The following is an 11426-nucleotide window of genomic DNA, read 5'->3' as shown; positions in this document are numbered from 1 at the left end:
TGGGGGCCCCCCGGGGCCTGCTCAGTAAACCCTCCACGGTTGTTTAGGTGTAATCTCTTTATATAAAATGTTTGGCCCTTTTAAAATCTATCTGGCTCCTTCAGTGTACTTTTCTGTTTTATTATGTGGACAAATAAATAAAACTAAACTAATTAAAAAAAAAAAAGCAACAACAACAACAACAAAACCACTGCTGTATTTAAACGAGGTTTCTGTGTCGATCCAGATGTTGCCCCCCCCCCCCCTCCTCTTTACAACGTGACTGGCGTCTCCCGTTTAACGCTGGAGTTTTCTGAAGCACCGCCCAATAAGAGCGTCCGCTGTCATGAACCTATCGCACCCCGGCAGATTTAAACACTCATTGATTCGAGGAAGACGCGGCGGATGAGCGGGGCGGAGCTAAACCAGCTGGAGGAGGAGGAGGAGGAGGAGGGGAGAAGTGTCGATCACCTCCATTACAGCGGGAAGTGTTTACGTGTAGATGATTACAAACTACCGCATAAAGAAGAAAAATGAGACTGAGGTCTCAGAAGACCTTGTCGGCGTGTTCGGAGACGCCGACGACCAGACGGCGACGGTCCGACAAAGCGACGCCGAAACGAGCGCGCCTGTCGGTTTCGGTGACCGAAAGGCCGCTTCAACACAAGGTAAACCCCGCTGTTTGCTGCCGTTGTTGTCCCCCCCCCTCCCCTCCCCTCCCTCTCCCTCCTCCCGCCCCCGGTCGGTAGCGTGGTGCTTTCTCGACAGTAAACGCCGTGCTCGTTAACGGACCCGGTAGTGTACGGAATAGTCTCGGGTGTTGTGATGCTAAGCTAGTTAGCCGGCCGTTTGGTTCCGCGAGTTGGAATGTGTCGTAAAGTGTCGTAACGTGTCGTAAAGTGTCGTAACGTCAGCTGGTGGCGTGTTGGGGAGCAGCACCGGCTCGCCGCCTCTGGGCTCCACTCACATTTTCTGTCGTGTTTCAACAACGATTCGTGGCTAGGTTATTTATTTATTTATTTATTTTTAATAATAATGTGAAAGGGGTTTGAAAGACATAAGGTGCACTAAAAATAACACCGAAATATGCAACAGATCGTTCAGCTTTTGTTTACGCTGCTGTAGAAAGCTGAGGACTCAACCTCACGCTCATTTTGGATGCTTCAGCGTGTTATTTTCATTATAAATAATCATATTTTAACACTTACCTGCAGCACCCAAAGCCGCTTTCACAGCCCTTCACTATCAGCTCAGTTTGACTAGTGTTGGGGGGGGAATTATTACTTCTCTGGCGGACAGTGCATTTTTTAAAATTTATTATTATTTTTTTTTTTTAAATCAACTCACACTAATTTAAATAACACCTTTCATACAAGGATGCAGCCCAAAGTGCTTCACGTTAGAGCAGACACGCACGCACACCTGGGAGAAAAATATAAATGAAGACTTTACAATCAAGGTGATAAACAGCACTCCAGATTAAAAATCCAGATTAAAAAGAGAGGTCTTTTTTTTTTTTCTTCCTTTTTAAAAATACAGACCAAAAAAATAATGAGGGGGGATATTTGCGGGACGCATTTTAAATAAATATTGTCATGATAACAATCCAACGTTGTGTCAAAATGCATAGTTTTATATCAAATAACTACCGACCACCCCCTATTGATACCGCCGTCCCAAAGCTCCCCACAAGCCAAAGGGCAACTCTTGTTTATTCATTTAAGCCATAAACTCATTTTTCTAGATTTGAGTATTTGAAATGTCTGAGGGCGGCGAAAATGCTGCCCCGAAACCTGATGATCTTCGGTACGCAGCGATGTACAACAGAGAAAACCGAGCAAGTCCAGCTGCCAACATCAGCTGCTGTTGTTGAAAGTGGCTGAAACGACTGCATGTTAAAGTGTCATCTTTCTGGCTTCATTTTGTGTTTGTTTTAGAGGAGAAAATGATCCTGGGCAAAGTGAACTATCTCTTTTACGTTCAACATTCGACTACAGAACCTTTGAAGTCATTGTGCTGCTTAAACTCTGTAACCTGTAGACATCTTGTTGACAACCAACAGTATTGTGGTGCTTTTCCTCTGCAGAGACATTTAAACCGTGGAACTTGTTCTTCTTCATCACAGTGAAGCCTTTTGTCTTAATGTGTGAAATTAGCATTTGAATAATCGCATAATTGACCAATAAATCACATCACACCTACCTACCTTACTGAAGTGCCAAAGAAATGTGTCCGGTCATGTAGAGACAGTTCCCCCAGAGAGTTTATTTTTAACTATATGTTGTGATCACATTAAAAAAAAACAACAACAACAAGGCTTTAGAGGACGTATGAAGGTTTTCTGTGTAAAGATGGATATCAAGTGAGAAATCCTCCCCAAAGTATTGTGATACTGGGTTTTGTAAATCTCAACTGGGAATGGATCTTCAGACATCTGTTCCTCCAGACTAAACGCAGCGATACTTTAATTTTAGTTTTCAATCTGTTCTACCGTGCAGGTTGAGGAGGCCTCGGGTAGCGACTCGGACGATGAAGTTCCCACCATGACGAGGCGACAGCTGCCTCGCGGCCGGGCGAGGAAGAGGGCCATCGCCGTCGAGGACGGAGAATCGGGTATTCTGTCGCCATCGGTAGATTTCGCTCTGCGACAGGATCGCAATCCCTTTTGTGATGGGGGGAAAAAAAAAAAAAAGAGATTTGTCTCTTCCTCTTGTTTGCATTGTGGCTCCGGAAAGTCTCTTGTCAAGAAGGCTCCGAAAAGTCTCTTTTGTTCTCTCTTATTTGCAAGTGATTCCTTTTTGTTTTACTTTCTACATCTGATTGACTCCCCTGTGACCTACACCCAACTCAGTATTACCATACGAAAGCAGATACAAAGGGAATGGGGGGTGACTGTCAGCTTACCAAGGAGGAGGAGATCTGGGAGCAATGCAGGACACCTCTCTTTTGAGGGTGGCATGTATTTGCTCCTCCTTGCAAGAATGAAATGTCCGATCTGTTTTGATTTTGAACCAAAGCCTCTATGAGTAATTTTTCTAACACTTTGTTACATCCCAGGAAGCTCGTATCTGTTTTTGCCACGTTGTTTCCCGGAGTGTGAAATTCATACGCCGCTCTCCGCTCTCCTGTCCTATTTTCTGAGCCGTCTTCTAGATTTGGCCTTTAAGACGCCACTCAGGCCCGTCGTGCGACACCAGCGCATCCTGTCGGAGATCAACCCGGTGTCTCCTCGTAACGCGACGGCCAGAAACATCTACTCGCCCATCATGCGTTTCCTCACGCCCAGCAAAGAGAGTGAGTACGGGTTACCGCCGTTTTCATCAATACCGGGCTTGGTCTCCTTTGTCGCCCGCTCTGGGGGACACCCAGCCGTCCCGTCCCGTCCCCCCCCCCCCCCCCCCCCCCCCCCCCGGACGCTCCTTTTGTTTCCTTGCGACGAAAGTGGCTGGTGGAGGAAACTCTCTCGCCAACCACAGGATAAATGTACCGGCGGCTTTTGTCGTTGCTGGAAATAAATTGCCACCCTCAGTGCGTCACATTGAAGCGGCAGGCTGAGCTGCTCGCTGAGGATTAACGTGGCGTGCTGCCAGTTGGTATTTATTTCATCATTTAAAGGGCCGTGTCTCTTTGTATCGGATGTATTACGAGTTATTACCGCGGCCCTCCGAAAAGTCATAAACATTGTAAATGAGCCTCTTGTGTTGTGGTTGGTGCTCCAGTTGCGTCCATGTTGTGGTCACTTATGGAATTTTTTTTTTTTTTTTTTTTTTTTTTAAATCGGCTTCATTTAGCAATGTCATTCTTTTGATATTTAGTTCATTACACTTTGTCATGTCGCACTAAATAAATAAATAAATCCTCAGAGCTTCCCGTCATTAAAAAAAAAAAAAAAAAAAAAAAACCAAGTCAAACTTTGACTGGATTTACGTGTCTCGTTTCCTCTCGTCCGTCCAGCAGGCCTGTTCCGCTGAACAAATCTGTGCGGCGCGGAGGAAAGGGAACCGTCGGGAGTCTCGTCGAGTGACCGTACACAAGTATTCAGGTTCCCCGGTCACTCAGACCCTTGTCGCTTACAGCTGGTATATTTATTTGTCTCGCTCCAGATTTGAAGTGTGCAGGAACTGGGGACAACGTGTTGATGAGCCCGGAACAAGGCGTGTTTGATTTCGGCTCCGTTGACCTTCTGGCTGGAGACGAGGACGACGAAGCCTTCAACCCGTGAGCATTTCTATCGGAGACGCATTTCTCCAGAGCCTTCTGCCGTTACTGTAAACTCATCCCTGACATTAGGAGTGGTAGAACATCAGTTCACATGGGATCTGCAAACCTACTGTTATGATGCAATTGACAAATAAAAACTTTTCGACATTTCACTTTAGTCACGTGATGTTGATCCTGGAAAAAAAAAAAGAAAAAAAATTCTAGCAGAACTCCAGTTCAAATGCGCAGTGAGCACACATTTTAGATTTGATAACTTAAAAATTGGCTTTCGCAAAATGAAAGTGAAATATTTTGTTCAACCTTCAGGCAGCTCTAGCCAGAGATCAAACTGCAACGCTAGCAATGAAACCCACCAGCTCACACACACACACACGCACACACACACACACACACACACACACACACACACAACAGAAACACCGGGCAGGTGTAGAAAATATCTCCGCTTATAGTCTTGATTCATTGCGAAAGACTGCTGTTATTATTTCAGTTCTGAGGGCTTCGTTGTCTTTTTTTTTTTTTTTTTTTTTCAGACTTACTTTCATCAAGAACATCCCGTCGCAGTCTCAGTATTCCCGACCCTGTCTCCGAGATATTCCCCCCAAGACCAGGAGCACCCCAGAGGCCACGCTGGTGGTCGACCTGGTGAGTCGAATCCTCCTCCTTGCTGCAGACGAATGAACATCTTGACGCGGAACGTGAATTCGTAACGTCTCTGTGCCGTTCGGAGGGGGAGAGTGTAACTCGGGTTGTTTGCTGCGTGCGCCCCCAGGAGGAGACCCTGATGTTCAGCTCTCTGAACGTGATCGAGGACGCAGAGTTCACCTTCCACACCGCTTTCCAGGACCATTGGTACAAGGTGACGAGCTGCGCTTGCCACTCGGCATCTGCGCCGTGATGTCATTTATTTCATTTGATCGGTTTGAACGAGTCGGCGACTTGAGGTTTAGGTTCAGCGTGTTTGCCAAAGGAACTTTTGAATTGTGCACGTTTGAGTTTTGCAGAAGCTGTTTTGATGGCTGCAACTAATAATCATTTTACATGCCTGTTAAAACGTCCCACAATCCACAAACATGTCGGTGTGCATCATCGAATCCTCACGTCTTTTGTATTTTTGCTTTAAAGTTAGTGAAACTGCGGCCTGCTGGTCAGTTTATCTTGCAGCTCGAGGCCGTTTTGAGAATTCCGTTGTGGCTCATTCATGCGCACCTCAAACATACCTGGATTGACAGACTGCTGGAAAGCATTTTGAAAGTTTAACATATCTGTAAAGTGATTATTATTATTTTTTTTAAATTATTATTATTATTATTATTATTATTATTATTCTCTCTGGCATCCTAAAATGGAAACACTAGTTTTAGAAAAATGTGTTCTCCATTCAGCTTCTAAGTAAACTACTAAAAGTAAATGAGTTTTATTATTGTGCAGTTTGCCCACTCTGACTGCTGAGACTTTGAAAAAGCACATTTTTAGTTGACTACCTGCGACAGAATAAGTCATATATACGATTAAAAAAAAAAAAAGTACCTGTTTGACAGAACATCTGGATTATTAAATGGAAACTGTACTGGCTCGCTCATTTGTTTTGTCCTCCTCTCTGTTGTCAACAGGTGTACGTGATCCTGCGACCACACGTGAAGGAGTTTCTGCAGGCCATGTCAAAAATCTACGAGGTGCGTGTTCACAAATGAGTAAATTAAAGAAATCAAATTGTTCGGTTGTTCGTTAAGCGCCGTGGTATTTTAGACAAACTGCCGTCCGCACTCAACAGGTTTAAAATCTTTTCTGTGAAGTCAAAACTCGTCACCAAGCTTTCCAAACGGGCCCAACCGCCTCCGTACGCACCGGGTCGGTCGTATAACGGGTCGGTAAACCCCCGATTGGTGACGTCTCCGGTCCGTGTTGACTTCCCGCTGCCGTCTTGTGTTCTGTTCCAGCTGTTTGTTTACACGTGTGCAAAGAAGGAATACGGCGAGAAGATCCTGGACATCCTGGACCCGCAGAGAAAGCTGTTCCGGTACGTTTCATGAAGTCTTTTGTTTGACGGCGGCGGCGGTCGACGCGTCGGGCTCATCGGCCTCGGCTCGTGAGTGTTGCAGGTGGTTAGTTTCCCACGTGGCTGATTCCCCTCTCCCCCTCCCCCTCCCCCACTCCCCTCCCGTCCCCGCAGACACCGGCTGTATCAGGACGACTGTGCCTGCGTCCTCGGCCACTACATCAAAGATCTGAGCATCATCGGGAGGGATTTCTCCAAGACGGTGGTCCTTGACAACGCACCCCACACGTATCCCTACCATGTAAGTTCTCCGGAGCCGAGTTTAACCCCGCGAGATCGACGGCATCCTCGGCTTGCGTACACCCCGTTTTATTTTAAAAAAAATTTAAAGACGGGATACGACGTGAGCACGTTTTAAATGATGTCGTCGGACTTTATTTGCCATCCGTGGCTGCCGACGGTGCAACAGGGTCCGTCACCGAGTGTGAAGCTACGCCGTCGGTCAGCAAAATACCACAACTTCCGTTTTAGTATTGATTTAGTATTTAGTATTGACCGTTTGGTATCGGTTTTAGTGGACGCTGACAGTTCTGTCACGTTTTCAGAAACACCTCCGCTTTTAGGAGGCTGTTTTCAAGCGACGCCTTCGGGGCCCACGATGTGTTTTAGAGGGTGCCTTGGATCACAGCGGGGTGAAAATATAACGTATCATTTCCATCGTTTGTTGATGGAGTAGGCTGATGACATTTTGCAAGTGTAGAATTATGAGCGAATCCCGTCAGAAGACTAAAAACCAACAACTCCATCTACCCATCATCTCCTCCTCTCAGTACTGTGTCTTTTGAGGTGTTTTACTACTTCTCAGACTGTGGTTTTATCTTCAGCTGCGCAGTTCATCACGTTTCTGGTGTTTTTGCAGCTGATGAACATGATTCCTATCAAGAGCTGGAACGGAGAGTCTCAGGACCGAGAACTGCAGAAGCTCATCCCCTACATGGAGAAACTGTCTGCAGCTGTAAGTCTGCATCACGTCTTCTGTCTTTATCGCACCTTTGTTTTACAGATGTTTTGGTTGTTGTGTCCCCCCCGGTATGAACAGCTATTCATATTTTCCCCTTTTCGTTTTACTAAAACTCACCATAAAAGTGGCCAAGATTGATGTTTTTAGAGTGACACTGCTTCAAATGACAGTACGGTTGACGAAGATGCAGGTGATTGTGGCTTAGATCTGCAGCTGCCCTCAGCCGGACAGTTTAATGTTGAGTTTTATCTCATTATTCAACTGATCCACTTCAGTTTTCACTCGCTGCTCTCATATCGGCGTTTTCAGCCACAGCAGGAAACTGTTTACAGAGAAAAATACCCGACCTGCTGAGCACCGAACAGCAGACACAATTACCAACGCGCGCAGTGGAGCATGTGGACAGAACAGATCTGTTCGAGTGAATTATTCAACGTGCATTGGTCCGGTGGACACAAATACAACTTTAAGTGAAAGATAATGTTGCCCCATAGCAGCTGGATGTGTGATTGAGTTGACTTAACAAGTTCATTTATATCAAATCAAACAGCGATGGCGTGTCGGTGTCGTGTTCATGACTTGATTTTGCTGCCACCTAGTGGCCGCACAACCTGTTACTGCAGGTTTAAATTTCACAAACTAAAAGAAGACCATCGGCTGAGTGTGAGATTATTAACCATTACGATGATCTTCTTTTGATGCCAACTCGTGTGGGAATTCAGAACTGGGGCTGTGAGTGAAGTTATTGATTATTAGAAGCAGAAGTGCTGCAGTACAGTGAGCTGAAGGGACAGCAGGACTGTTACTTTTTTTTTTTTTTTTTTTAAACATACAATTTAGTACAAGTTATATTGAGGCATAATGAACATCAGATTTGACTACTGTTATCATAATTAAAACCGATTCCAGTGATTTCCATGCAGGGACGCAAGCAGACATTTAGAGCTGCAACGAGTATTGAATTATTGATAAGTAAGTTATTGGCATCAGTGTTTTTGAACAATCATTAGTTAATAGTTTTCAAACAAAACTCTCGTCCATGTGATGGTTCCTGCAAAAATGTGTGGCATTTATATTGTTTATTATTTTTTTTATGATAATTAATGAGACTTTTTTATTTATTTTATTTTTTACCAGAATAAACAAGACATATTATGACATCATCATGTGTTTGAGGACATGGTTGATGGGCATTTTTCAGTTTCTGACTGGACCTCTACAACAGTGTCGGGCCTGTAAAAACAATGTCTGTCACTGGGCGGTCGGACGAATTCTCCAACTTCCTGTATCGGTTTCAAATTAAAATCCCAGTCGTGTTTGTTACGTGGTTCGGACATGCGCTCGCTTCTAACCCGGTCTTGTCTGATATATGTCGCGCGGCTACAACTAATGATAATTGTCATTATTGATCAGTGGGACCTTATTATATCTTGGATGAATCATTTTGTCTCTTAACATGTTTATTTCATGCAACCAACAGACCAACACCACAAAGATATTCCATTAACAGGACATGCAACAAAGAAATGCATCGAACGCTCAAACTAGAATCCGCAAATGTTCAGTATTTTTTATTAAAGACAAATAACTAAAATGATGATCCGATTATCAAAATTTGAGTTGACTGTCTCCAATTAATCGACTGATATATCTCTTAATATACAAGCCGGGAGAAAATAATTGTTTGTTGCCTTACAAATGTTTTAAATCTGAGAGAAAGACAACTCTGACATTGTATCGGTGATGATTAGAAAACACTCTTTGAGTTGAGCTGTGGGACTCCCGATCAGAAGACAATATATGTATTGATCCATGAATCTGTGGGACGTGTCTCCTGTAGCTTCACACTGTTGGGAGTCCTGAAGTGCTGAAGATTCATTCGTGTGTCGGTTTCACGGAGCGGCCGGTGGATTGTTTGAGTTTTTCCGCAGTCGGATGTGAATGAAAAAGGCCGGTTATCTGCAGCAGCATCTGCCTGCTATCTTCACCCCCCCCCCCCTCACCCCCTCACCCCCGGTCCCACGGTCGGGCCTGAATATCTCCCGCTGTGTTTTTTCAGGAGGATTTTCAGGAGGTGCTGAAGAAGAGGAAGGATCACTTCCACCGGCTGCTGTCGGAGGACTGACTGGACCCCCCCCCCACCCCTCGCTTTAACTACTTTACGTGACTTTCATAGCTCGTGTTTGCTTTCTTTTTTTTTTGCTTTGGCTTAAAAAAGCACAATCCAGTTGGAACTAGCTAACCTGCAGACTGCCAGTCTTGCGGTGGACCTGCTCGCCCTCCTCCGTAAAGACGTCCGGGAGTGACGCCTTTACGGGACCTCAGATCGGTATTTCAAACGTGCTGCTGGTCGTTCATCACCAACAAAAAAACAAAAAAAAACGTTTTCTCCAAGACTCATTCCACAAGCAATAAACTGCTGTCCAGTCTGTGTATATATTTACAAGACAAAATGTCACATGTTGTTTATAGTCATAATTTTTTTTTAATTTATTGATTATATTGCTAATCAACTTCTGTTATATCTGTATATTTTCACAGTTTTTTTTTTATGCAAATAAATGACCCTAGTAATAAAGGAGGAAAATATAACTCGTGTCGGTTATATTGGCTTTACTTCAGCAGACCGCGTTTAAATGGCTTCAGCTCTGTGACGTTGGATTTCATACTACATCTGTCATTGCTGTGAACGTTTTGACATTATCGTCGCTCTGGATGGATGCAGATTTCTCCGAGGAGGCTTTTAGTGTCATCAGTGATGCTGCAGAATGAACCTCGCCGTGAAAGTCATGACATTGTAAAAATGAACCTTCCTGGTTTTTTTGGATGCAGAGCAGATGTGGGGGGTCTTGGACAAGAAAAGCCAGGAAAACTTCAAAAAATAATTTTGCTATACTTAAAATCCCACTTTTTGTAAGCATATATACCTCCCTCCTTTTAAAGGAATTTTTTTTTTTTTTTCCATAATGGCCTAAATGGAGCTCATCATATCGTGGTGGGAGGATTCCCTCTGAGCAGCGTTTTGTAATAGTTTTCCTTCTTTGTGGCTGTAAAAATATGAATATCCATCTCGCTTTTACTTCAGGGATATTTTCAAAATACAAATATGAAACATCTGATTTCACGTCCAGAATGTTTGACCATTAACCCCTGAACCCTTTGGACACCAACTCCACCGATGTTTTTCTTCAGAGTTGGACACTTCAGTCGGGTATTTGTCACGTTTTCCTCCTTTTAATTATTGACACCTTCTCTGGGTTTGCAGCCGATTATCAGAAGTGTTGCAGCAGTGCTAAAACAAACCTCATCACTTCCTGTGCAGCAGGAAAGAGAGATGGTTTCACAAGAGCAAGTGGAAAAGAATAATGACATAGAAAATGGTGGAATCTCTCAGGTAGAGTCCAAGTCAACCGTGTATTAATGCGGGAATGTTGCATCATGTTGACTGAGGTCCAAACTCGTGTGACACTTCTGATTCCACAAAAACAAATGAAGAAGGAACAGTTCCAGTTATTTTTTTTCTCACAAATTGTATTTGATTATAAAAATGAAAAACAAAACTGTAGAACTGTATTGAACAGATTTATGATTAATATAGGGATAACAGAAATGTCTTAAACACAATTTGGCTGAGACTAAAGGTTATTTTCACATTTAATTGATCTTTATGAAGATCACAAGCTATTTAAATAAAAAGTCGTATGTGTTCCCTTTACAGGGACATCAAACACACACAAGCAGGAAAGCCTTACATTTGAATAGTTTATTAAATCTATTTATATCAGGGACCACGAACAAAATAGGTTCATTTCAAAAAGAGATTGCTGCTTTGTTCCAGATTTAGCTTTAATTACCATCTGCAGTCAGGGGGCAGGTGAGGAAACAATTACACCTCAGTAAATGTTCTGCATTTGCGCTTCATGAATAACTGAAACAAATTGACTGAACTCCTGGAACAATTACACCACAAACAAAACGAGACAGGGCGCTGTAGGAATATTAGAAACCCATGAAATAAAACCAACTGCATGAAACACCATATCTGTCTTATTGGTTGTTTTAGATGAACAATCATGATATCGTGAAATGATATCACCTCTCTGTACATGTATATAAACGATTGATCTGGATTTAATAGAAATCATCAGTGAGTACATAAGCACAATAAAATCTCCTGTGTATATGGTGGCAATGATATATGAGTAA

At 43.5% G+C, this 11426-nt stretch overlaps 1 protein-coding gene across 1 annotated transcript; it reads left to right on the top strand.

Moving 5' to 3' along the window:
• Window positions 1-409: 409 nt before the first annotated feature.
• On the top strand, window positions 410-9812 carry ctdspl3 (CTD (carboxy-terminal domain, RNA polymerase II, polypeptide A) small phosphatase like 3). The gene is made up of 11 exons (XM_069153331.1): window positions 410-647; window positions 2478-2592; window positions 3133-3273; window positions 4083-4197; window positions 4734-4845; window positions 4973-5059; window positions 5814-5876; window positions 6141-6220; window positions 6374-6500; window positions 7119-7214; window positions 9280-9812. Exons 1-11 carry the CDS (start codon window positions 513-515, stop codon window positions 9343-9345), a joined length of 1137 nt encoding a protein of 378 aa, XP_069009432.1. The 5' UTR covers window positions 410-512; the 3' UTR covers window positions 9346-9812.
• Window positions 9813-11426: the final 1614 nt, after the last annotated feature.

Source organism: Embiotoca jacksoni, unplaced genomic scaffold, assembly GCF_022577435.1.
Source record: "Embiotoca jacksoni isolate LCO1_2020_lvr unplaced genomic scaffold, fEmbJac1.0.p SCAF_19, whole genome shotgun sequence".
In the NCBI taxonomy this organism is placed as follows: Eukaryota; Metazoa; Chordata; class Actinopteri; family Embiotocidae; genus Embiotoca; species Embiotoca jacksoni.
This window is presented reverse-complemented; position numbering and strand designations above follow the sequence as displayed.